General features: G+C 39.3%; 1 protein-coding gene and 1 pseudogene across 1 annotated transcript; both read left to right on the forward strand.

Annotated features, from left to right (window-relative positions):
• Nucleotides 1-4,792: 4,792 nt before the first annotated feature.
• LOC103239023 (mas-related G-protein coupled receptor member X3-like) lies at nt 4,793-5,886 on the forward strand. Its single transcript, XM_037997629.2, is given in 2 exon segments — nt 4,793-5,462; nt 5,465-5,886. Coding segments are annotated over 2 exon segments (945 nt in total). The 5' UTR covers nt 4,793-4,855; the 3' UTR covers nt 5,803-5,886.
• A 9,364-nt stretch (nt 5,887-15,250) lies between these two features.
• LOC119624207 (mas-related G-protein coupled receptor member X3-like) lies at nt 15,251-17,238 on the forward strand (annotated as a pseudogene).
• The last annotated feature ends 10,645 nt before the right edge of the window (nt 17,239-27,883 follow it).

Raw genomic sequence — 27,883 nt, forward strand, 5'->3', positions numbered from 1 at the left:
AAACAGACAGAATCCTCCCTAACTCATTTTATGAGGCCAACATCATCCTGATACCAAAGCCTGGCAGAAACACAACAAAAAAAGAGAATTTTAGAACAATATCCCTGATGAACATCGATGCAAAAATCCTCAATAAAATACTGGCAAACTGAATCCAGCAGCACATCAAAAAGCTTATCCACCATGATTAAGTGGGCTTCATCCCTGGGATGCAAGGCTGGCTCAACATACACAAATCAATAAACGTAATCCAGCATATAAAGAGAACCAAAGACAAAAACCACAAGATTATCTCAATAGATGCAGAAAAGGCCTTTGAAAAAATTCAACAGCCCTTCATGCTAAAAACCCTCAATAAATTCGGTATTGATGGAACATATCTCAAAATAATAAGAGCAATTTATGAAAAACCCACAGCCAATATCATACTGAATGGGCAAAAACTGGAAGCATTGCCTTAGAAAACTGGCACAAGACAGGGATGCCCTCTCTCACCACTCCTAATCAACATAGTGGTGGAAGTTCTGGCTAGGGCAATCAGGCAAGAGAAAGAAATCAAGGGTATTCAATTAGGAAAAGAAGAAGTCAAATTGTCCCTGTTTGCAGATGACATGATTGTATATTTAGAAAACTCCATCATCTCAGCCCAAACTCTCCTTAAGCTGATAAGCAACTTCAGCAAAGTCTCAGGATACAAAATCAATGTGCAAAAATAACAAACATTCTTATACACCAATAACAGACAAACAGAGAGCCAAATCATGAGTGAACTCCCATCCACAACTGCTTCAAAGAGAATAAAATACCTAGGAATCCAACTTACAAGGGATGTGAAGGACCTCTTCAAGGAGAACTACAAACCACTGCTCGGTGAAATAAAAGAGGACACAAACAAATGGAAGAACATAACATGCTCATGGACAGGAAGAATCAATATCGTGAAAATGGCCATACTGCCCAAGGTAACTTATAGATTCAATGCGATCCCCATTAAGCTACCAAAGACTTTCTTCACAGAATTGGAAAAAACTGCTTTAAAGTTCGTATGGAACCAAAAAAGAGCCTGCATTGCCAAGACAATCCTAAGCCAAAAGAACAAAGCTGGAGGCATCATGCTACCTGACTTCAAACTATACTACAAGGCTACAGTAACCAAAACAGCATGGTACTGGTACCAAAACAGAGATATAGACCAATGGAACAGAACAGAGTCCTCAGAAATAATACCACACATCTACAGCCATCTGATCTTTGACAAACAAGTAATGGGGAAAGGATTCCCTATTTAATAAATGGTGCTGGGAAAATTGGCTAGCCATAAGTAAAAAATTGAAACTGAATCCTTTCCTTACTCCTTATATGAAAATTAATTCAAGATGGATTAGAGACTTAAATGTTAGACCTAAAACCATAAAAACTCTAGAAGAAAACCTAGGTAATACCATACAGGACATAGGCATGGGCAAGGACTTCATGTCTAAAACACCAAAAGCAATGGCAACAAAAGCCAAAGTTGACAAATGGGATCTAATTAAACTAAAGAGCATCTGCACAACAAAAGAAACTACCATCAGAGTGAACAGGCAACCTACAGAATGGGAGAAAATTTTTGCAATCTACTCATCTGACAAAGGGCTAATATCCAGAACCTACAAAGAACTCAAACAAATTTACAAGAAAAAAACAAACAACTCCATCAAAAAGTGGGCAAAGGATATGAATAGACACTTCTCAAAAGAAGACATTCATACAGCCAACAGACACATGAAAAAATGTTCATCATCACTCGCCATCAGAGAAAGGCAAATCAAAACCACAATGAGATACCATCTCACACCAGTTAGAATGGCAATCATTAAAAAGTCAGGAAACAACAGGTGCTGGAGAGGATATGGAGAAATAGGAACACTTTTACACTGTTGGTGGGATTGTAAACTAGTTCAACCACTGTGGAAAACAGTGTAGTGATCCCTCAAGGGTCTAGAACTAGAAATACCATTTGACCCAGCCATCCCATTACTGTGTATATACCCAAAGGATTATAAATCATGCTGCTATAAAGACACATGCACATGTATGTTTATTGTGGCACTATTCACAATAGCAAAGACTTGGAATCAACCCAAATGTCCATCAGTGACAGACTGGATTAAGAAAATGTGGCACATATACACCATGGAATATTATGCAGCCATAAAAAAGGATGAGTTTGTGTCCTTTGTAGGGACATGGATGCAGCTGGAAACCATCATTCTCAGCGAACTATCACAAGAACAGAAAACCAAACACCACATGTTCTCACTCATATGTGGGAATTGAACAATGAGATCACTTGGACACAGGAAGGAGAACATCACACATCGGGGCCTATTGTGGCAGGGGGATAGCATTAGGAGATACACCTAATATAAATGACGAGTTAACGGGTGCAGCACACCAACATGGCACATGTATACATATGTAACAAACCTGCACGTTGTGCACATGTACCCTAAAGCTTAAAGTATAAGAAGGAGAAGAAGAAAACCTCTGGGATACAGCAAAAGTGGTGCTAACGGGAAAGTTTATAGCATTAAATGCACATATCAAAATGTCTGAAAGAGCACAAATAGACAATCTAAGGTACATCTCAAGGAACTAGAGAAGCAAGACCAAACTAAACCCAAACCTAGCAGAAGAAAAGAAATAACAAAGATCAGAGCAGAATTAAATGATACTGAAACAAACAAACAAACAAACAAAAGATAAGTGAAACAGAAATCTGGTTCTTTGAAAATATAGACAAAATTGATAGACCATTGATGAGGTTAACCAATAAAATAACAGAGAAGGTCCAAATAAGCTCAATTAGAAATGAAACAGGAGATATTACAACCAACACTACAGAAATACAAAAGATCATTCAAGGCTACTGTGAACACCTTTACATACACAAACCAGAAAACCTAGAGGATATGCATAAATTCCTGGAAATATATAAATCTCGTAAATTAAACCAAAAAGAAAGAGAAACTCTGAACAGACCAATAAAAAACAGTGAGATTGAAATAAAAATTTTAAAAATTGCCAACAAAAAAAGTAGAGGACTAGATGGATTCACAGCTGAATTCTACCAGACATTCAAAGAAGAATTGGTATCAATCCTACTGAAACGATTCTCTGTACTCCCAGCAGAGGGTGCATCTTCTTTCCACATGGAAGCCTCCTGTCCATGTGAATTCTTGAATTCCAGAGCAAAGGTGGCCTCAGATAGGCAAAAAGGAACTCCTGAATTTGTTCCTAAATGACTTTCACTCTCCTCTATATTGTTCCCTATTTGATTAGCTTCTCATTCTCTATCTGGAGTTTGGTATTTTTTTCAACCCACAATTTTGACTGCCAACTTGGATTTTACTTGAGAATCACTCTGTTGCTTTACTCCCTCTAACATGTATAATCGACACAGAATTGTGCTGGTTCGAAAGGGCTGGTCAAAGACTGGATCATGAGTCAGCCCCACTGGGCTCAAATTCATACTATATAAGTCCCAGGACAAATAATTCATTCTTTTTGTGCTCCAATGCATTATTGGCCTGGGAATAATACTCATTCTTACCTCATAGGCTCTTCTGATAATTGAAAGAGGCAATACCTAATAAACTCTCAATCAGCTGCTGTTATTCTCCCAGATTAGACCCAGCCCTCATTCTCCAGTTGAAGTCTGCCTGAATCTCTCTTTATACTCCAAGCCCTATACTAGCCCTATTTCCCTCATGGACTCTGCTAATACAAATACTTTCATCAACAGAGAAATGAACCACAGATCTCCTGAAAGAGAGAAAGAAATGGGATTACATTGTGTATACGGAGCAGAACACTTACTAGTCCCCCATAGATATTCCTTCAGTTGCACTCAGACCTCACTCACACTTACTCTTTCCTCTATTCTATTGCTGAACAGTTCAGCTCAGAACCACACCCTACCCAAACATTGTGTACAAAAATGCTTCTAGGTGTTCAGCAAAGCTACACTGACACTTCATTTCAAAGGTACATCAGTGGTCATTTTCTGATTTTGGGCACACATCAATCATTCTTCTCAACACAGATAGAGCTGTCCACAAATAGATTTCTGATTAATGAAATTCTCTTCATATAATTACAAATGTGTGTTCTAATGCCTTACATTGTGCTTTCATTTTTATTTTCCATTTCACCAAAATCTACCATTACCATTAGGCTCCTCATGCATGCATTCATTCATTGAATGAATATTTATGAAGAGCACAGTGTGCTGCTCATGAAAATAGACACCAGGAGTATAAAACGTAAAATGTGGTCCTGTCTGCAATGACAGACACACTGAGTTATTTCTCACCCACCAGGCCCAGCCATTTTCACGTTTATCCTAGGAAAGGTCACATTTTCCTCCAGTTCATAGTTCATGGTCTTCTTTCCTGTCCATGGATGACCAGTCCTAGTCATGAGGGGTGTCACAACCACCTCTTTGTGTATCTGAATTCCTCCACCTGAGAGAAAATTTCAGGCCCAGGATAGAGTAATGATCGGGTCCACAGCCCTGGCCACTTGAGTGGGGGTGTTTTGATCCTAATGTTATTCCCATGTCAGTGCAGAACTTGTGTGGCAATAAGGAGAGGTCAGGCTTCAGAGTCAGCAAGAACTGGATTTCAAACTGGATTTGAGGACTCCCACCTTTTGATAGGTGACTTATTCTCTGTGAGCCTCTGTTTCTCTCCTCTTTAAAATGAGAACAGTAAATCCCACATGGCAGGGTGGTGGGGAGAATCAGAGATCATACAGCTGGTGATCACATCTGGTTTGTGTTCCCAGGGACACCAGATTAGGGTTTCTGAGCATGAATCCAACCATCCCAGCCTTGGATACAGAACTGACACCAATCAACGGAACTGAGGAGACTCCTTGCTATAAGCGGACCCTGAGCCTCACGGTCCTGACGTGCATCATTTCCCTTGTCAGGCTGACAGGAAACGCAGTTGTGCTCTGGCTCCTGGGCTTCTGCATGAGCAGGAACGCCTTCTCCATCTACATCCTCAACCTGTCCATGGCCGACTTCCTCTTCCTCAGCGGCAACGTTATATGTTCCGCCTCACTCATCAATATCTGTCATCCCATCTCCAAAATCCTCATTCCTGTGATGACCTTTCTCTACTTTACAGGCCTGAGCATGCTGAGCACCATGAGCACCAAGCGCTGCCTGTCAGTCCTGTGGCCCATCTGGTACCGCTGCCGCCGCCCCACACACCTGTCAGTAGTCGTGTGTTTCCTGCTATGGGTCCTGTCCCTGCTGTGGAGCATCCTGCAGTGGAGGTTCTGTGACTTCCTGCTTAGTGATCCTGGTTCTCTTTGGTGCCAAACATCAGATTTCATCACAGTCCTGTGGCTGATTTTTTTATGTATGGTTCTCTGTAAGTCCAGCCTGGTCCTGCTGGTCAGGACTCTGTGGATCCCAGAAGATACATGACCATCCTGCTCAAAGTGCTGGTCTTCCTACTCTACGGCCTGCCCTTCAGCATTCAGTGGGCCCTGTCTACTGGGATTCACCTGGATTTGGAAGGCATTTTCTGTCATGTCCATCTAGTTTCCATTTTCCTGTCCTCTCTAAACAGTAGTGCCAACCCCATCATTTACGTCTTCGTGGGCTCCTTTAGGCAGCGTCAAAATAGGCAGAACCTGAAGCTGGTTCTCCAGAGGGCTCTGCAGGACACGCCTGAGGTAGATGAAGGTGGACGGCGTCTTCCTCAGGAAACCCTGGAGCTGTGGGGAAGCCGATTGGAGCAGTGAGGAAGAGCCTCTGCCCTGTCAGTCAGGCAGGACTTTGAGAGCAACACTGTCCTGCCACCCTTGACAATTACATGTGTTTTCTTAGTGTTGTGCCTCAGCAATGTCTCAGTGGTAACTCAAGATCGTTGAATAGATGTTTATCTAATCTGACAGTTCCAGTTTTCACCCACGGAAAGCATTAGTCTGACAGTACAATGTTTAGATTCTCCTTGATATTACCAACACATTTTTCCTCTTATCTTATACCGAAAACTTTTTCTGCAATTTTCATTGTGATAATAGGAGTTCCTGTCCACAACGCTAAACTCATATTTATACATGTTTCCTACCTGATGGTATCAAAAAGGAAGTTTCCTTATTAATCTCTCAGACTATGTTCCCCTGAAACCATATTCCCTTCTATGACTGGAGGCATTACTGAAGTTAGGAGCTCGATTCTGAATAAATGAACTCTGTTATCTCTACATTCCATTGAATTATCAGATATGAAGCAAAATAATGTCCTTAGAGACAGACTCTCTCTTCATAAAAACACTCTCACAAATTGGTTTTATGAAAAGGCTAAATCTTACAATAGTGCTCAGTCTATAGTCTAACATCACACCAATGCACAATTCCTGAAAGCATTTTCTAGAGATCCTGTAGGTGCTTAGGTCACAGGCATTGCAGAACTACCTACTACCACTACCTTGCACTCCTGCAGAAGAAGCCCTTGCCTCCAGGCAAACCCAGTTCAGCTTCTAGAAATCCCAGCATACGGAGGGAAGAATGTGCAAGTGCTAGAATGAGAAGAACACTGGACCTGGTTTCAGGGATTTGGGATTCTCAAGCTGACTGCATGGCCAACATGGGTCGCATGCTTATTCCAGGCAAACCAAGCAAAAGTGAGGTTATGGGATTGCCCCAGTCTGAAACTGTGCCATTTGTGCATTTGTGTTCAGGTATCTCTTTTCAGAACATGTGGGTAAAGTGTGACTTTAACATAACCATGGACTGAAGATAACTAGTGTTGTGATCCAGGTTGCCTGAGAAATTTATGTCACTACACAGTGACTATAATCTCAGTAAGCATGTGTTCTTCCCACCTATGTGGAAGAGACCTAGAATCCAAAGAGACTGCTCTGATGCTTGTTCTGTATGAAAGTGTGGTATCAGTTGGGCACAATTAGTGTCAATGTTATCAATGCTGGCTATAGACAGAGATGACATTTGTTTGCTGTTATCTAGCAGTTACAGCAGAGTATAGAAGAAGAAATCTCAATGCTCATGCCCATCATATTGGTTCAGTTATTCTGGAGCTTTGCAGGATGCAAACACAAGGAAGGAGAGCAGAGACAGAGTAGATCTCATTCCTGAGTGTGTGTGTAGAAGTGAGTGGATCATGGAAGGCTTCATGTAATAGGTAGAATTTTAACTGATGACTACAATTGACCTAGCATTATTATTATAATTATACCCTCTGTAAATTGTGCCAGTCACTTAAATTTTTATATTGGGCAAGGAGAGGTAAATAGGATCTGCACAGATGGAAATGGGAGAAGAGAGAATTTACAGTGGCACTGTTAATAAAAGCATAGAGTTTTTTAGGAAATGGTGAATGATTCACACCAGAGTTTTATTCCTTGTGTCACTCTACATATTTGGTCATGATGGCAAGATCCCTCTTAAATAGAATCACAAGACTGGAGTGCTCTGAATAATGAGCATTATCTTTTGTGGTCTTGAAGTGATAGAGCTTGATGTTAGTTTTATGATATTTGTAGGAGTGAGCTCTATAATAACGTAAAGTCCAGAGAGGGCCAGGCAAGTCAGGCCAACAGGACATGCCACAAAGTCAATGCCTTGCTATCCTTACCCTCCTCACTGGGATGCATCCAGCCCTCCAGGGCCAGAAGGCATAGATAAAACAATTAAAAAATTAAAATAATAATAATAAAACAGGTGGGGGTTAGGGGAGAAGAGAGAAGCAATGGAATGCAGCCTCTTTTCTGGAGCAGCATTTTTACCTACAAAAGGCCCATACTGGGAGTAGGGGAGATAGTTAATTTTTGAATTAAATTCAACATTTTATTTGTCACATAAAAATTCAAATCTAAACTCTGCATAGCCTTGATATGGATGTCCAAAAATTGCTATTCAAATTCTGTGTCACCTTGCAACTCTTTTGTAACGTAATATTTATAGTGACTTGAAATTTAGTTTAATATTCCTGTTTTAACATGCTGCTACACATGTGACAGAATAATACATACCAAACTCAGACATTCTGAAGTTGAAGACAGTTGTCATTCCCATTCCAGGTGTGCAGGCACCCTTGCCTTCTTATCAAAGATATGTGTAATTATTGGTGAGAGTAAAGATGTAGGATTCAGCCTTAAATTGTATCTGTAAAATGTATGTATTTATTTTTAAGAGTTACTAGAAACAAATATGATAAAAATTTAATATGCGCTTAATTTTGTGTTGGGTGTATGAATGCTAATTATATTACCTTCTAGCCTATGTGCCTGGTTTACAAACTTCCTTCCAGCATACCCCATGTCCTCATTCTTGGTGACTTCAATATCCATAAAGGTAGTCCATACAAGGAAGAGGCATTTCAGTTGCTTTTAAGTTTTCATTCTGAATTAATTGTAGACTATGAAGAAGTTACTAAAATGGTACAGAGAGTTCCTGTATGCCCATCACCCAACCTATAGCAATACTGACATGTTAAGTAAATGTAGCACTAAAACCAGGAAATTGACATTGGTACCATCTAATTATCTACATTACAAATCTTATGAGATTTCACCGAGTATCTACAGTACATTGTTACCAAATTTTATTAGTGTTTGCATGCACTCATTTTTGGAGTGAGATATTCCTCTATGTTTCATTCCATAATATTTTGTCACAGGTGTAGATTCATAAACACAATCACATTGAATATAGAAGTATTTCTTCACCACAGAAGAATTCCCCTGGGCTCCTGCTACTGTCACACCCGCAGTTTGTTTCTTCCCAAACCCCTCTAATCATTGTCATTTCAAAAGTGTTACTAAATGGAATCATACTGTATCTAATCTTTTGACTTTGGCTTTTTAAATTCAGCATAATGTCCTCAAGATCCACCCAACTTTTTGCAGGTATCAATAGCTTATAGCTGATTTATTTTTAAACTGCTGAGTAGTGTTCCATTGTATGGATATACTATGCTTCGTTTCACTAATCATAAGCGAAAGGACATTGCTGTTTTTTCTATTGTGGCATTTAAAAATAAAACAAATATAAACATATGTGTATAGATATTTAAGTGAACAAAGTTTTCCAGTTTCTTGGATAAATTTAATGGCTAAATTGCTGGATTGTATGAAAATGCAAAAGGATTTTCCAGAGTAGCTCTACTATTTTGCTTTCTCACTGGCAGTGTATGAGACCTCCAATTCCTTCAAATCTCAGCCAATATTTAAAACTATCAGCATTTTATATTTTAGCTATATTAAGAGGGTAGACTGGTATCTCATTGTAGTTTTTATTTATTGCCCTAAACATTAGTGATGTTGAGCATCTTTTTGTGTGTTTATTCGTCATGCATATATGTCCTTGCTGAAGCATATGTTCATCTTTTGCCCTGGTTGAATCGAGCTCTCCACTAACTTCATGCCTGTTCCCATAGCACAGAGTGTGGCTGGAGCTCAACACACAACCATGCCTAGCGGTTTCACTCTACATTTATGACTTTGAGCCTGAAGTATTCACTTATATCTCCTGAACCATCATGTGACATTTCCATAATTGCCTCTCACTCTCCAAAGGAAAATCTTCACGCCATATTCTCTCTCCTGAAACTGCGTACTTTTTATTTTTTTTAAATCTCTGTCAGGTGATGCTCTTCTGAGAATTACTCAATCTCCCCAGAGCGAACCTACCTGCCCATCTGCCTCTGAGCACATCTCTCTGTATTTTCTCTCATGCCAGGAAATGGGCTCTGCAAATTCCTGTTTGAAACCACCCTTTCCATTTGTGCAGTTTCCCCGTTCCCTCCCTAGAAACATTTCATAGCATTATTACTTCTCCCTTCTGCATCTTCAATGTTTCCTTCTCTAATGGATCCTTCTACTGTAATTGAAACACCGCATCCTATTCTTGGCTTAAAACACCATCTAAGCAACCATTCATCTCTATCCACAGCCTGACCTGTCTTCTTTCCTTTGGAAAAAAAAAATTCTCCAAAAAGTTTTCTGTACTCATTGTCTTCATTTTTTCATCCTGCCTCAATCTTCTCATATCTCTATCTCCCTCTCTTAGCTAGATCATTAAATTTATGTTTTTCGTTTGAAAATTTATTTGTGACATGGTAATGAAGTCAAAGCTTTAAAAAATAATCTTTAAATGCATGCGCTGAAAACTGTCATTCCCATTTTAGACCCTCAGGCATCCTTGCCTTGTTAACAAAGACATATCCTATTATACTCAGTAATAAGTTTATATTAATTCACAAATATTTAATAATAAAACAACTATATATTTTTTGTCATACAATATACATTGGCATGCGTTCTTTTTAAAAAATCTAACAAATTCTGGAGGGCCTTTTATATTAGGTTTGTTGTTCTTTCTGTGCAGCTACAGAGTATTCTATCGCATAGATAGACCATAATTTTTACAGTGTTGATGGCCATTTTGGCTGTCACCAGTCTTGTACTGTAAATAACACTGCATTCATTAACTTAGTATGTAGATCTTTTGAACATGCACAAATATATCTCTAAGATAAATTCCTAGATGAGGAATTACAGAGAGAAAAGGATGCTATTTTATATATGCTTACATATGTTGAAAATTGCCTTCACTGGAAGTTGTATCCATCTGCATCCTCAGCAGAAATGAGTGAGGGTACCTGATGCCACTCCATCCCCACCCTATAAGCTATCAAACTTTATGGCCTTTTATATTTTGGTAAGTAAAATATAACTCTGTAATTTTAATTGGCATGTTTTTTATTATGAGTTGCATTTCTCCTCTTTCCATAGTTTAGGAGCCATTTTTATTTTCTAGAAATTGTGAATCATGACTGAAAGTTATTTTCCTATTAGCTTTTTGGATTTTGAATTATTAATATCATTTTAGAAAACTTTTTATCAGTAGAGAAAATTTATACTTTGGCTATAACATATATTACCAAAAAAATCTCCCTGTTTATTTAATTTTATTAATTTATTAATTTATCTTTTGGGATGGAGTCTCGCTCTGTCACGCAGGCTGGAGTGCAGAGGCGTGATCTTGGCTCACTGCAACTTTCGCCTATCGGGTTCAATCCATTCTCTTGCTCAGCCTTTCGAGCAGCTGGGATTACAGGCATGCGTCACCACACTCGGCTAATTTTTGTATTTTTGGTAGAGACCAGGTTTCACCATTTTGGCCAGGCTGGTTTCATACTCCTGACCTCAGGTGATCTGACTGCCTTGGCCTTCCAAAGTGCTAGGATTACAGGGGTGAGCCACCATGCCTGGCCACAGTTTATTTATATTTTGATTATGATGGTTCATGTCATGCTAAACATAGCTTTTGGTTTTGAGGGTTTTGTTGTGTTGTTGTTGTTATTTTGTTTGTCTTGTGAAAAGGTCTGACTCTATCAGCCAGGCTGGAGAGTAGTGATGTGATGTCAGCTCACTATGACCTCCGCAGTCTGGGCTCAAGCCGTCCTCCCACCTCAACGTCCCGAGTAGCTGGGACTGCAGACATGCACCACCACACCTGGCTAGTTTTGTAGAGACAGGTTTTCCCCATGTTGCTCAGGATGGTCTAAAACTTGTGAGCACAAGCAATCCACTCACCTCAGCCTCCCAAAGTGCTGGGATTATAGGAGTGGGCCATCAGTCGGCATTCTTTTTGTCTTTTCTAATATTTTATTTTATGTCTTCTAAATTGTATCCTATAATTGAAAGTCTTTTTCCACTTTGATTTAAAAACTATTTGGCTATGGCTCCTCTAGGTAATTCTATTTTCGTTATAAAATTTTAAGTAGTGTATTTGGATTTATTCTCAAATCATATATAAAGTATGTTTCACCTTTATTTTTCTTCTCACAGTAACTCAGTTGTCCTAATCCCATTCATTGAATAGTGCCTGTTTTACACACTACTTTGATATACAACCTTTATCATAATAGGCATACATTGACGATATTGCAAGTCTTCATCCATCACTGTAATACAGCAAATATTACAATAAAGTGAATCACATGAATTTTTGGTGTCCTGGTACATGTAAAAATTATACTCACACTGTATTGTAGTCTATTGAGTGCGCGATGGCATTATGTCTAAAGCAATCTACATGCATTACTTAAAAAATACTTTTTTACTAGGAAATCGTAACCATCATCAGAACCTTTATCAGTCAAATGCTTTGCTACTGGAGGGTCTTGCTTGATGTTGATGACTGCTGAGGTGGCTGCTGAAGGTAAGACTGGCTGTGCCAATATCTTAAAACAAGGCAACAGTGAAGTTTGCCACGTCGATTGACTCATCCTTTTATGAAAGATTTTAATGTAGCATGCAATGCTATTTGATAGCATTTTATACACAGTAGAACTTCCCTTAAAACGGAAGTCAGTTCTCTCAAACCTTGCCACTGTTTTTATCAAGGAAGTTGAGCAAGATGGAATGTGATGGGAGAGGCTTATATATATTGGATATGGGACAGAGGCCAAGAATCATCTCAGGTAGGGTTTGTGTCTCCAATACCTCTGGCCGCTGATCTGTCCATAGTCCTCATACAGGAAATAACAAGTCTGTCCAGCACCTTCATAAGCCTGGATTGACCACGAACTTTGAGTCCAGCTCTTGTAGGCATCTCCTGAATTAAGCAACACAGAAGGGTCTTCTGAAGTCACTGAATCCCAGAAAGGCCCTCCACCTTTAGCACAAGGGAAGTCTTCACCGCTGGACAAAAGAGAAAAAGATAAGGGTAAGTACCAAGAACAGTCTTCTTCCATAGTCAGTTATGGTTTTTCCTATAAGATCGTCTCTGTGTTTCCACCTAGGTGCTACAGGCAGGGGATCATGAGCTTGTTTCAAGAAAAGACAGGAGATATGAAGTTTCCTTCTGGAAACAGTGCTGCCAACTGAGACTGTGTTGAGCTTCAACTGGGATCCCCGTTTCTGATTTATCTCCCCATATCACCTCCTTTATTCCAATCACTGAATCTGTCCTCATGGAGAGAATGCTGCCTCTCACATTCATTTAAGGAGCAAGGGGACATGCAGGCATTGCTTCATAGAGTTGAACTGCTGTAGAAGCAGGTTTTGTTGTTTTGCTTACTTTTCTAAATTTTTCTTCCTTGGCTGTCTGGAAAGGTTCAAGGAAGAAACAGACAGTCCCAACTGAAATGATTGAGGAGTGTTTCATGAGGGAAGTATTTACAAAGATGTGCAAAGTTAAGGGAAAGAGACAATGCATGGGTCAGAACCCTAAGCAGCAATGCATAGGGGAGCACTAAGTCCTCCCCTAGGCTGAAAGGGACAGGGAAAGAGCAGTTACCATTGTTGCCATGGCCATAGCTGTAGCCATAGGGGTGGGAGAGCACCAGCAGGCAGGTGGAGAAGCCTTGCACGGCCAACACAAAGCCACACAGCCTGATAAGATTTGGATCTGTGTCCCCTTCTAAATCTCGTGTTGATTGTAACTCCCAATATTAGAGGGAGGGCCTGGTGGCAGGTGATTAGATTGTGGGGACAGTTTCACATGAATGATATAAATACCATCCCCCTTTGGTATTGCTGTAGTGATAGTGAGTGAGTTCTCATGAAATCTAGTTGTTTAAAAGCGTGTAGCGCCTCCCTCTCTCTGTATTGCTCTTGCTCTCACCGTGTGAGATGCCTCTCTCTTCCTTGGACTTTCACCATGATTGGAAGCTTCCTGAGGCCTCCCCAGAAGCAGAAGCTGCTATGCTTCCTGTATAGCCTATAGAGCAATGAGCCAATTAAACCTGTTTTCTTCATAAACTTGCCAGTCTCAGGTATTTCATTATAGCAATGTGAGAATGAACTCATACACAGGCAGAGAGCCAGGAGATGGAAATCCGAAGTTGCTCTCCTGCTGTCCTCCAGTATCCTGCTGGTGTGTCCCAGTGTCACAATTCCACCAGAAGCTAGAATTAAAAGGAATCCCACTGATGTGGGACATAAAAGCCACTCTCTTGGGATGTCAAATGGGATAGAAAAGAATGGAAAGCAAAACCTCATAGCAAATGAGACGATCCCTCTCACCATCTTATATCATCCTAATTACTGGGCATTCTCTGTCTAAAGGTGATTGATTTCTTTCTCATTTTAGCTCTATAGGACTACTTTAATGTTTGGCATGTCTTTCTGTACTGTCACTTCTATGCAGAAATGGTTGCATTCATCAAAAATGCATAGAAAATAAAATGTAATTTAAAAAAGAGAGAACTTTTTTTTTGTTTGGAATATAAGTTTGGTGGCTCTAATAAAGAATGAAGTAGAAATATCTTAAACAAGAAGGTACAATTGTGCCTCTGGGTCTCTAGGTTCTGAATCTGCAGATTCAGCAAACCACAGGTGGAAACTATTTTTAAAATAAGGTTATGGCAGAGGTATGCATGTACTGAACAGGTACAAACTTGTTTTTCCTTGTCATTATTTCCAAAAAAGTATAGTAAAACAAGAATTTACATAGCAATTGTATTTTGTCAGTTATTCTAAATAACTTAGAAATGATTTAATGTATCTAGGAGAAAGAGCATAAGGTGTGTACAAATATCGCACCTTTTTATATAAGGAAATTGAGTATCTGCATATTTCGGTGTGTTCTGGGGTTCCAGAAGCAAGCACCAGTGAATACCCAGAGATGATTATCTGTGAGATCTGAGCTGGAAACTCCAAGGCGTCATACATCAGAATTCCAAAACTGCAGCTCCCCAGTCCCCAGGGAGGTGCCCTCATCCTTGTGATCCTACATGGTTCACAGCCACATTAGCATTCCAGCGTGATAGAAAAGGGTGGAGGAAAGGAGGAACTTTGCTCTTTTGATGGATTCTATGAGCCAGGACTTGCTTACCTCACTTTTGTGCACCTTTCTTTGAACAGCACCTGGTTATACAATGGCACCCAGCATCAAGGAAAACTGGAATGTGGGTCCTTGTGCTGCCTTTAGACTCGCAGAATTATTATGTGACCAAAGAGGAAACTCAATATTTTGCTAGCAACCTAGCAGTCTCTTCAGCCCCTCACTGTCTCTGATTCTGTGCTCGCATCAAAATTTTTCAGGAACTCCTCAGAAAGAATAAATGATGGGGCAGAGAACAGTATAGAAGTCTCATGCAGGGCTCCAGGGACCAGGGGTGGGTACTGGACCTGCTCTTCATGTTGTGATCACAGGGAAACACTTTAATACTCTAGGCCATGGCTTCATCTTATGTTATACGAGGATAATACCATAGATGGTCTTTAAGGAACACACGCTAAATGTTGGTGATACCACAGTGAAAAAGATAGGCATGACTTACTCCTTATGGAACTTCGAGTTTCGTAAGGAAGACAAACATATCATACCATAAATACAGATGGACAAAGTGTTTAGTGCCCTGAGTGTGGATAACAGAGTGTGGGTAACAGAGGTTCTCCTTTTCCTCCCATTTCCTTTTCGCGTCAATCAGGGTGGTGGCAGCTTGTCTCTCTAAGAGAGCTCATGATGGATGCACTCACTCCTGATGTTCCTCTGTACTCCCAGAGGAGGGTGTGTCTTCTTTCCACCTGAAGAGTTCCTGCCCATGTGCATTCTTGGGATTCCAGAGAAAAGGTGGCCTCTGATAGGCAAAAAGGAACTCCTGAATTTGTTCCTAAATGCCTTTTACTCTCCTCTATATTGTTCCCTATTTGATTTGCTTCTCCTTCTCTATCTGAAATTTGTTTAGGTTAGCTTTTTTTTTAACCCATAATTTTGACTGCCAACTTGGATTTAACTTGAGAATCCCTCCTCTCCTTTATCCCCTCTAACATGTATAATCGACACAGAGTGGTGCTGTAAAGGGCTAGTCAAAGACTGGACCAGCCCTAGTCAGTCCTGTTGGGCTCAAATTCATACTATATAAGTCCCAGAACGAATAATTCAATCTTTTCGTGTTCCAATGCATAGGGAACACAAAGCCATATGGGAATAACATTCATTCTTACCTCCTAAGCTCTTCAGATAATGAAAAGAGACAATATCTTAAAAACTCTCAATCAGCTGCTGCTATTCAGATTAGACCCAGTCTTCATTCTCCAGTTGAAATCTGCATAAATAGCTCTCTTACACTCCAAGACCTACACCCTCCTGTTTCACTCCATGGACATAAGATGTTTGCATCATAAATAAGTAGTATATTTGGATTTATCTTCAAATCATATATAAAGTATGTTTCACTTTTATTTTATTGCTCACGGCAACTCAGTTGTCCTAATCCCATTCATTGAATAGTGCCTGTTTTACACACTACTTTGATATACAACCTTTATCACAATAGGCATACATTGATGATGTTGCAAGTCTTCTTCCATCACTGTAATACAGCAAATATTACAATAAAGTGAATCGCATGAATTTTTGGTGTCCCAGTACATGTAAAAGTAACGAACCAAAGATCTCCTGAAAGAGAGAATGAAACAGGTTTACATTGTGTATACCCAGCAGAACACTTAGTAGTCCCCCATACATATTCCCACACTTCAGTTATGTCCTTCAGTTGCACTCAGACCTCACCCTCACTTACTCTTTCCTCTGCTCTATTGCTGAGCAATTCAGCTCAGACCTACACCCTACACAAATATTCTGTACAGTTGCCTGTCCGTCCTGTGGCCCATCTGGTACCGCTGCCGCCGCACCACACACCTGTCAGTGGTCGTGTGTGTCCTGCTCTGGGTGCTGTTCCTGGTGGAGCATCCTGGAGAGGATGTTCTGTGGCTTCCTGCTTAGTGATGCTGATTCTGTTTGGTGTCAAACATCAGATTTCATCACAGTCACGTGGCTGATTTTTTTATGTGTGGTTCTCTATGGGTCCAGCCTGGTCCTGCTGGTCAGGATCCTCTGTGGATCCCGGAAGATGCCGCTGACCAGGCTGTACATGACCATCTTGCTCATAGTGCTGGTCTTCCTCCTCTGGGGCCTACCCTTCGGTATTCAGTTTTTCCTATTTTTATAGAACCACATGGATTTGGTAGTCTTATATATTGTCATGTTCATCTAGTTTCCATTTTACTTTCTTCTCTTAACAGCAGTGCCAACCCCATCATTTACTTCTTCGTGGGCTCCTTTAGGCAGCGTCATAATAGGCAGAACCTGAAGCTGGTTCTCCAGAGGGCTCTGCAGGACATGCCTGAGGTGGATGAAGGTGGAGGGCGGCTTCCTGAGGAAACACTGGAGCTGTTGGTAAGCAGATTCGGGCAGTGAGGAAGAGCCTCTGCCCTGTCAGTCAGATGGGACTTTGAGACCAACACTGTCCTGCCACCCTTGACAATTATATGTGTTTTTCTTAGCGTTGCACCTCAGGAATGTCTCAGTGGTTCCTTAAGTCTTCAAATTGATTTTTATCTAATCTGACAGTTGCAATTTTCAACCATAGAAAGCATTAGTCTGATAATACAATGTTTAGATTCTCCTTGATATTGCCAATACATTTTTCCTGTTATCTTGCATTGAATCTTTCTTGCTAAACACTTTTTCTGCAATTACCTGGTATTGAAAGTAGTTCCTGTCCAAAACCTTAAAACTCTTCCTTATACTTGTTTCCTACCTGATTATATCGAAAGGGAAGATTCCTTATTAATGTCTCAGACTATATTCCCCTGAAAATCATGTTCCCTTCTATGACTGGAGGCATTACGACAGTTGGAAGCTCGATTCTAAAAAAATGAGTTCTGCTATCTCTACGTTCCATTGTATTTTCAGATATAGAGCAAAATAACGTACTTAGAGACAAACTCTCTCTTCACAGAAAACAGTCTAGAAAATTGGTTTTATGAAAAGTCCTCTGCTGTAATTGTCCACAGCAAGGTGACACATTGACCTTGGTTTCTAGTAAAGACAACCATAGCCCCTTCCCTTTGAGACTTTGAGAACTGGTAAGTTCTTATTTAGCTCTTCCTGGACGAATAGACCAGTGAGGAGCTAATAAATATGCCCCACCAGTTCCATTTAGGCCACTGAAAACTTCAATATTGGTTTCAAAGTGGAAATTATCTTGAAAACCATTTATTCTTCACTTACAGATACTTTCACCTGTAGAATTCTTTATTCTTCCAGGTTTTGTACAAATTGCTCTGGGTATAACTTTCAGTCAGTTTTATGGCTGTTAACATGAGAAGCAACACTGAAAACATCTGACCTTTCCATGCTAATGTCAATTATAGTATCTGGATAATAACTTACAGTTGGTGTAGAATTCTAATACATGCTGTGACATAGACGCACTTGGAAACATTGTGCTAAGGGAAATAAGCCAGACCAAAGAACAATATTGTACATTCAAATTTTATGAGGTATCAAAACTAGGAAATTCTTGAACACAGAAAACAAATTAGGAGGATCCTGGTGCTGGATGATGGAGAGAATGTGTAGCCATTATTGAACGAGCACAGACGTTCGGTGTGGAATAATGCAAAGTTGTTAAAACGGACAATGGTAACAGTTACAACTTATTTTGAATGTACTTAATGACACTGAATTGTACACTTTAAATCATTATAGTTAGAAAGTGTGTGTTATGTAAATTTTAACACAATTTAAAACAGTTAATTATGGAAATGGGATCAGTACAAAATTCAGGACTATGCTCCACCAGTGGTTATCCCTTCCACAGATAACTCAAGCAGACAGAAGAGACCACCAAGAGAAGATGTGACATCACAGCGGACTGTGTGCTGCTTACAGACAGTGAGGCTGCCCCTCAGATTGACCCTCACTGAGGGGAGCTGACAAGTGCAATTTGAGTATGCAGGAGGCAGTACAAAGTAGCTATGAAAGTAATAAATAGGTATATAGTTTTCAATTTGTCCAACAAAATTTATTGGTGGCTCTTCTCACACTATTCACAATGTTGAATTCAGGTCCCCTCAGTCCAGATCCATTGCTCTTCCAGGCCCAGCACTCTGCTGATGCTGAATCCCATCTGTTCACCCTCAATTTCCAAATGCTGTAGGAGGACTTGGCTGTAGGTGAGGGTTTCCTACAAGTCGGAGGAAGCAGGAAGCCAGTGTTTGCAGCCAGTGCTCCATGCCAAGAGCTTTGATGTGATGTCTTTAGTTCAGATCGAGGTTATTGGGAGAGTCCACTCAGGGAGTCTGTGATATCGATTGTACAGTTTTAGCTAAAGATGTTGTCTATCATGGGGAATTCTGTAGAGAATTTTCACCTAGCAGTTGAATCAAATAATTTTGTTTCTAACTTGGAAACCTGCTTATTTTGATGTTAGTGAAATTCTTTTTCTTTTGACAGAAGAAAACTTCAGCTTTATGAAAGCTTAGATTCTGTCCCTGAAGCCCAATCTGAACTCACTTGACCTCAGCATTACTCAACTACAGCACTTACAACAGTGTACTTGAATTATCTGTCCTCACTTCTTTCTCTTCAACCGTACTCTGAGGTCTTTTAAAGCAAGGATTGTGTCTTTGAATTTCTAGTGCAACAGACTAGGTGTGGAATTTAGAAGATGCTTGGTAAATATTTCTCTCAAGTAGCTCCCACCTGAAAATCACAGGTTCATCCAACATCTTGCAAAGGCTGGCTCAGTCACCAAGTCTCACTGGAACTCGTATAGGCACCTCCCACTTAATAGAGTGTCCTCTGCAGTTGGTCATTCTGAGAACAGCTGTTCCCTTTCATTGAAGGTCTGCTCACTGCCTCTGGGAAGAAGAATGGAGGGGATGTGGGAGTCTGCTCATGAGCTGCCTTCTTTCCAAGGTCAATGATATCATTTCCTCTTGGTTTCATATCAAAGAGGAGCATGCAGGGCATCCAGGAGTGTTCTCCAGAAAGTGAGAAAATACATGAAAGTCTCTCTTGGCACTTTTTGGGAAGCTTCCATTCATAACTATATTTTAGGCATGAATTCAACAAATATTGAATTCTAATTTATCAGGCACTGTGCTAATTCTACATAAAAGCAACAGCTTTTAAATAAGTCTCTCACTAATACATTCTATGTCTATAACCAATCCTTTCCACTTCTTGAAGAAAATGTATTGATTGATGCCGAGAAAATGCTGAGCCTTTGTGGCCATTCACTGATGCTCTAGTACACGTGGGCTCAAGGACACTGAGTCATCACAATCACAAGAACTAATTAGATTTGTTTCTTGTCCTGCTTTGCCAATTAAACTTCTCTGTATAATTACCTAATTTATCAAAATACAGCACAGATCAATGAAAAAATAGTATGAAAGAAGAACTGCAGTTTCCATAAAAACTAATGTGAACACTCAAATGGAAAATAAAAGCAGGTTCCAAACTATTGTTAGTTTAGTAGATGTAAGTCTTCCAACTCTACAAAATTAAGCAAAAATGAGAAATATAGAACGATTTGCTAGCACAGAATGCTATGTATCTGATGCTAAGATCTACAAATAAACTAATCTAAACCGCAAATCATAGACAATGATTGACAGATATACTTTCAGCCAGACAGAGTAGAATTCTATTTGCTGAACCCTACACAAACAAATGTTCCACAGTCTAGCTCTATTATAGTGAATGAATTCTGATAAAATTGAAATGTTCATATTACAAATGTATCGTTTTTGTAAATACTGATTAACAGTCATTTTCAATTAATCTAGGCACTTGCATTCCTGAATATATCATTAAGTGGGCTTTTCATAGCAATATCTCTCGCTTTTTCTACTGTTTATTGTATAAATACATACTGAGCATCATCTATTCTCTAGCTTGCATGCTAGACACTTGGGAGTCAAAGTAAACATACCCACATTCACAGAATGCATAGCCTGTGAAGGAAGGACACTACTGCAGGAAAGACAGCCTCCCAATGTGACACATACTATCCAAACATTGTGTTTGTGGCTCAAAGGTGCTCAGAGGAGAGGGTATCTAAACATTCCAAGTTATCTGGCTGCCATCCTGAAGAGGAATGCCACACCCAAGCACCCAGCTGAAGCAGAACAACATGATTTTAATAAATTAAAGAATGTTCACCAGGTGGATACTTATGGAAGGCAACAATCTTAGCAACGATTTTATAATTGATGACATCACAAAACTAATAGGCTGAATCTTACAACAACCCTCAGTCGATAGTCCAACATCACACCAATGCACAATTTCTGAAAAGATTTTCAAGAGACCCTGCAGTTGCTTAGGCCACAGACATTGCAGAACTACCTACTATCATTACCCTGTGTTCTAGCAAAAGAAGTCCTTGCCTTCAGGAAAACCCAACTAATATCTAGAAATCCTAAGATGTGTAGGGAAGCAGGATATGCAAGTGCCAGAATGGGAAGAACACTGGACCTGGTTTCAGGAATTTGGGATTCTCAGGCTGACTGCATGGCCAGCATGGATCACATGCTCATTCCAGGCAAATCAAGCAGAAGTGAGGTTATGGGATTGCCCCAGTCTGAAACTGTTTCATTTGTGCATTTGTGCTTATATATCTCTTTTCAGAATATGTGGGTAAGGTGTGATTTTACCATAACCATGGACTGAAGATAACTACTATTATGATCCTGACAGCCTGAGGACAGAAGATAACTACTGTTATGATCCTGACAGCCTGAGAAATTTATGTCTCTACACAGTGATTGTAATCCCAGTAAGCGTATGTTCTTCTCACCTATGCGGCAGTGACCTAGAATCTGAAAAGTCTGCCGAGATACTTGTTCTGTAAGACGGTATGGTATCAATCGGGCCCCATTATTGTCAATGCATCAATGCTGGCTACAGATATAGATGACATTTGTTTGCTGTTATCTAGCAGTGACAGCAGAGTATAGAAGAAGAAATCTCAATGCTCATGCCCGTCATATTGGTTCAATTATTCTGGAGCTTTGCAGGATGCAAACACAAGGAAGGAGAGCAGAGACAGAGCAGATCTCATTCCTGAGTGTGTATGTAGAAGTGAGTGGATCATGGAAGGTTTCGTGTCATAGGTAGAATTTTATCTGATGACTACAACTGACCCAGCATTATTATTATAATTATACCCTCTGCAAATTTTGCCAGTCATGTAGATTTTTGTATTGGGCAAAGAGAGGTAAATAGGATCCAACAGATGGAAATGGGAGAAGAGATAATTTACAGTGGCACTGTTAATAAAAGCATGGAGTTTTTTAGGGAATGGTGAATAATTCATATATGTTTTATTCCTTGTGCCACTTCATGTATTTGGAATGGCAAGATCCCTCTTAAATAGAATCACAAGGCTGGAGTGCTCTGAATAATGAGCATTATCTTTTCTGGCCTTGAAGTGATAGGGCTTGCTGTTAGTTTTGTGATATTCATAGGAGTGAGCTCTATAATAATATAAGCCCAGAGAGGGCCAGGCAGGTCAGGCCAACAGGACAAATCAAAATCAATGCCCGGCTCTCCTTACTCTCCTCACAGTGATATATCCAGACCTCCAGGGTCAGAGGACATGGATAAAAAACACACACACACACACAAAGTGTGGGGGTTAGGGAAGAAGAGAGAAGCAGTGAATGCAGCCCCTTCTCTGGAGCAGCATTTTTACCTACAAAAGGCCCACATTGGGAGTAAGGGAGATAGTTAATCTGTGAATTAAATCAACATGTAACTGTCACATAAAAATTCAAACCTAAATTCTGCATAGCTTGATATGGATATCCAAAAATTCCTATTCAAATTCTGTGTCACCTAACACCTCTTTGTAACATAATATCTATAGTGTCTTGACATTTAGTTTAATTCTCCTGTTTTAACATCTTAGTACACATGTGAGAGAATAATACATATCAACCTCAGACATTCTGAAGTTGAAGAAAATTGTCATTTCCATTCCAGGTGTGCAGGCACCCTTGCCTTCTTATCAAAGACATGTACAATTATTGCTGAGAGTAGAGATGCATGATTCAGCCTTAAGTTATGTCTGTAAAAGTGTATGTATTCATTTTAAGAGTTATTGGAAACAAATATGATAAAAATTTAACATGCGCTTAATTTTGTGGAAGATGTCTGTTAATGCTTACTACCTTATCTTCTACCTATGTGCCTGGTTTACAAACTTCCTTCCAGCATACCCCACGTCCTCATTCTTGGTGACTTCAATATCCATGGAGATAAGTCCATACAATGAACAGGCCTTTCAGTTGGTTTTTAAGTTTTTACTATGAATTAATTGTAGACTACAAAGAAGTTACGAAAGCAGTACAGTGAGTTCCTGTATGCCCATCACCCAACCTACAGCAATACTTACATGTTAAATAAATGTATTGTCAAAACCAGGAAACTGACATTGATACCATAATTATCTACACCGCAAATCTTATCAGATTTCACCAAATAGCTACAGCACAATCTTACCAAATTTTACCAGTGTTTGCATGCACTCATTTTTGGAGTGAGATATTCCTCTATGTTTCATTCCACAATATTTTGTCACAGGTGTAGATTCATAAACACAATCATATTGAACATAGAAATGTTTCTTCACGACAGAAGAATTCCCTTGGGCTCCTCCTACTGTCACACACACAGTGTGCTTCTTCCCAAATCCCTCTAATCACTGATCTATTCTTCATGTCTGTAATTTCATCATTTCAAAACTGTTACATAAATGGAATCATACGGTATCTAATCTTTTGACTTTGGGTTTTCTTATTCAGCATAATGTCCTCGAGATTCACCTGTCATTTTCCAGCTACCAATAGTTTATTGCTGACTTTTTTATACTACTGAGTAGTGTTCCATTGTATGGATGTACTATGCTTTGTTTCACTATTCACAAGTGGAAAGACATTGCTGGGTTTTTTTAACGTGGCATTTATAAATAAAGCAGCTACACACATATGTGTACAGACTTTTTTATTTTACTTTAAGTTCTGGGATACATGTGCATAATCTGCAGGTTTCTAACATAGGTATACATCTGCCATGGTGGTTTGCTGCACCTATCAATCCATCATCTAGGTTTTAAGCCCTGCATGCATTAGGTATATGTCATAATGATTTCCCTCCCCTTGATTCCCACAACCCAACAGGAAGCGGTCGTAATGTTCCCCTCCCCGTGTTCAACGGTTCTCATTTTTCAACTCCCAATTTTGAGTGAGAACGTGCGTTGTTTGGTTTTCTGTTCCTGTGTTAATTTGTTGAGAATAATGGCTCCAGCTTCATCCATGCTGCTGTTAAGGACATGAACTTATTCTTTTTTATGACTGCATAGTATTCCATAGTGTATATGTGCTACATTTTCTTCATCCAGTCTATCGTTGATGAGCATTTGGGTTGTTTCCAAGTCTTTGCTGTTGTAAATAGCGCTGCAATAAATATACATGTGTATGTGTCTCTATACTAGAATGATTTGTAATCCTTTGGATATATACCCAGTAATGGGATTGTTGGGCTAAATGATATTTCTGGTTTCACATCCTTGAGAAATCTTCTCAAGGTCTTCCACAATGGTTGAACTAATTTACACTGCTACCAACAGTATAAAGGCTTTCCTATTTCTCCATATGCTTCATCAGCATCTGTTCTTTCCTAAATTTTTTTTTTGACTAATTTTTTGTATTTTTAGTAGAGACAGGGTTTCACCATGTTAGCCAGGATGGTCTCAATCTCCTGACCTTGTGATCCGCCCCCCTCGGCCTCCCAAAGTGCTAGGATTACAGGCGTGAGCCACCGCGCCCGGCCTCCTAACTTTTTAATAATTACCATTCTGACTGTCGTGAGATAGTATCTCATTGTGGTTTTTATTTGCATTTCTCTAATGACCAGTGATGATGAGCTTTTTTTCATATTTTTTTGGCCGCATAAATGTCTTCTTTTGAGAGGTGTCTGTTCATATCCTTTACCCACTTATTGATGGGGTGGAGGTGTTTTCCTCTTTTAAATTTGTTTAACTCCCTTTAAGATTCTGGATATTAGATCTTTGTGAAATGGTGAGATTGCAAAAATTTCCTACCGTTCTGTAAGTTGCCTGTTCCCTCTGATGATAGTTTCTTTTGCTGTGCAGAAGCTGTTTAGGTTAATTAGATCACATTTGTCATTTTTGGCTTTTGCTGCAATTGCTCTTGGTATTTTCATCATGAAGTCATTGCCTATGCCTATGTCCTGAATGCTATTGCCTGGATTTTCTTCTGGGGTTTTTTTATGGTTTTGGGTTTTACATTTAAGGGTTTAATCCATCTAGAGTTTATTTTTGTACACAATGTAAGGTAGGGGTCCAATTTTTGTTTTCTGCATATGGCTAGCCAGTTATCCCAGCACCACTTATTAAATAGGGAATCCTTTCACCATTGCTTATTTTTGTCAGGTTTGTCGAAGATCAGATGGTTGTAGATGTGTGGTGTTATTTCTGAGGTCTCTGTTCTGTTTCACTCGTCTATGTATCTGTTTTGGTAGCAGTACCATGCTGTTTTGGTTACTGTACCCTTGTAGTATAGTTTGAAGTCAGGTAGTGTGATGCCTTCAGCTTTGTTCCTTTTCCTTAGGATTGTCTTGGCGATACGGGCTCTTTTTGGTTTTAAATGAAATTTAAACTAGTTTTTTTCTAATTCTGTGTAGAAAGTCAATGGTAGCTTGATGGGAATAGTACTGAAACTATAAATTACTTTGGGTAGTATGGCCATTTTCATGATACTGGTTCTTCATATCCATGAGAATGGAATTTTTTTCCATTTGTTTGTATCCTCTCTTATTTCCTTGAGTACTGGTTTGTAATTTTCCTTGAAGAGGTCTTTCACATCCCTTGCATGTTGTATTCCTAAGTCTTTTATTCTCTTTGCAACAATTGTGAGAGGGAGTTCACTCATGATTTGGTGCTCTGCTTTTCTATTATTCGTGTATAGGAATGCTTGTAATTTTTGCACACTGATTTTGTATCCTGAGACTTTGCTAAAGTTGATTATCAGTTTAAGGAGTTTTGGGGCTGAGACAATGGGGTTTTCTAAATATACAATCCTGTCATCTGCAAATAGAGACAATTTGACTTCCTGTCTTCCTGTTTGAATACCCTTCATTTATCTCTCTTACCTGATTTCCCTGGCCAGAACTTTCAATACTGTGTTGAATAGGAGTGGTAAGAGGGCATTTCTGTCTTGTTTCCAGTTTTTAAAGGAAGTGTTTCCAGTTTTTGCCCATTCAGTGTCATATTGGCTATGGGTTTATCATAAATAGCTCTTATTATTTTGAGATATGTTCCATCAATACCTAGTTGATTGAGAGTTTTTAACATGAAGGGATGTTGAATTTTATCAAAGGCCTTTCCTGCATCTATTGAGATAATCACGTGGTGTTTGTTATTGGTTCTGTTTATGTGATGGATTACACTTATTGATTTGTATATGTTGAACCAGTCTTGCATCCCAGGGATAAAGCTGACTTGATGGTGGTGGATAACCTTTTTGATGTGCTGCTGGATTCGGTTTGCCATTATTTTATTGAGGATTTTTGCATCAATGTTCATCAGGGTTATTGGTCTGCAATTTTCTTTTTTTGTTGTGTCTCTGCCAGGTTTTGGTATCAGGATGAAGCTGGCCTCATAAAATGAGTTAGGGAGGAGTCCTTCTTTTTCTATTGTTTAGAATAGTTTCAGAAGGAATGGCAACAGCTCCTCTTTGTACCTCTGGTAGAATTTGGCTGTCAATCCATCTGGTCTTGAACTTTTTTTCATTGATAGGCTATTAATTACTGCCTCAATTTCAGAACTTGTTATTAGTCTTTTCAGGGATTTGGTTTCTTCCTGGTTTCATCAGAGGAGGGTGTATATGTCCAGGGATTTATCCATTTCTTCTAGATTTTCTAGTTGATTTGCTTAGAGGTGTTTGTAGTATTCTTTGATGGTAGCTGTATTTCTGTGGGATCAGTGGTGATATCCCCTCTATCGTTTTTTATTGTGTCTATTTGATTGTTCTCTCTTCTTATTTGCTAGTCTAGCTGGTGGTCTATCTATCTTGTTAACGTTTTGAATAAGTCAGCTTCTGGATTCATTGATTTTTTTTGAAGGGTTTTTCGTGTTTCTAGCTCCTTCAGTTCTTCTCTGATCTTAGTTATTTCTTGTCTTCTGCTAGCTTTTGAAGTTGCTTGTTCTTGCTTCTCTAGTTTTTTAAATTGCGATGTAGGGTGTTGATTTCAAGCCTTTTCAGCTTTCTGATGTGGGCATTTGGTACTATAAATTTCCCTCTTAACACTGCTTTAGCTGTGTCCCAGAGATTCTGGTATGTTGTCTCTTTGTTCTCATTGATTTCAAAGAACTTCTTTATTTCTGCCTTAATTTTGTTATTTACCCAGTAGTCATTCAGGAGCAGCTTGTTCAATTTCCATGTAGTTGTGTGGTTTTGAGTGAGTTTCTTAATCCTGAGTTCTAATTTGATTGCACTGCAGTCAGAGAGATTGTTTGTTATTGTTTCCAATCTTTTGTATTTGCTGAGGAGTATTTTACTTCCAATTATGTGGTTGATTTTAGAATAAGTGCTATGTGGTACTAAGAAGAATGTATATACTGTTGATTTGTAGTGGAGAGTTCTGTCAATGTCTATTAGGTTTACTTGGTTCAGAGCTGAATTCAAGTCCTGAATATCCTTGTTAATTTTCTGTCTCATTGATCCAATATTGACAGTGGGATGTAAAAGTCTCCTGCTATTATTGTGTGAGAGTCTAAGTCTCTTTGTAGGTCTGTAACAACTTGTTTCATGAATGTGTGTGCTCCTGTATTGGGTACGTATATATTTAGGATAGTTAGTTCTTCTTGTTGCATTGATCCCTTTACCATTATGTAATGCCCTCCTATGTCTTTTTTGATCTTTGTTAGTTTAAAGACTGTTTTATCAAAGACTAGAATTACAACCACTGCTTTTTTTGCTTTCCATTTGCTTGGCAAATATTTTTCCATCCCCTTATTTTGAGC

Source organism: Chlorocebus sabaeus, chromosome 1 (assembly GCF_047675955.1).
Source record: "Chlorocebus sabaeus isolate Y175 chromosome 1, mChlSab1.0.hap1, whole genome shotgun sequence".
NCBI lineage: Eukaryota > Metazoa > Chordata > Mammalia > Primates > Cercopithecidae > Chlorocebus > Chlorocebus sabaeus.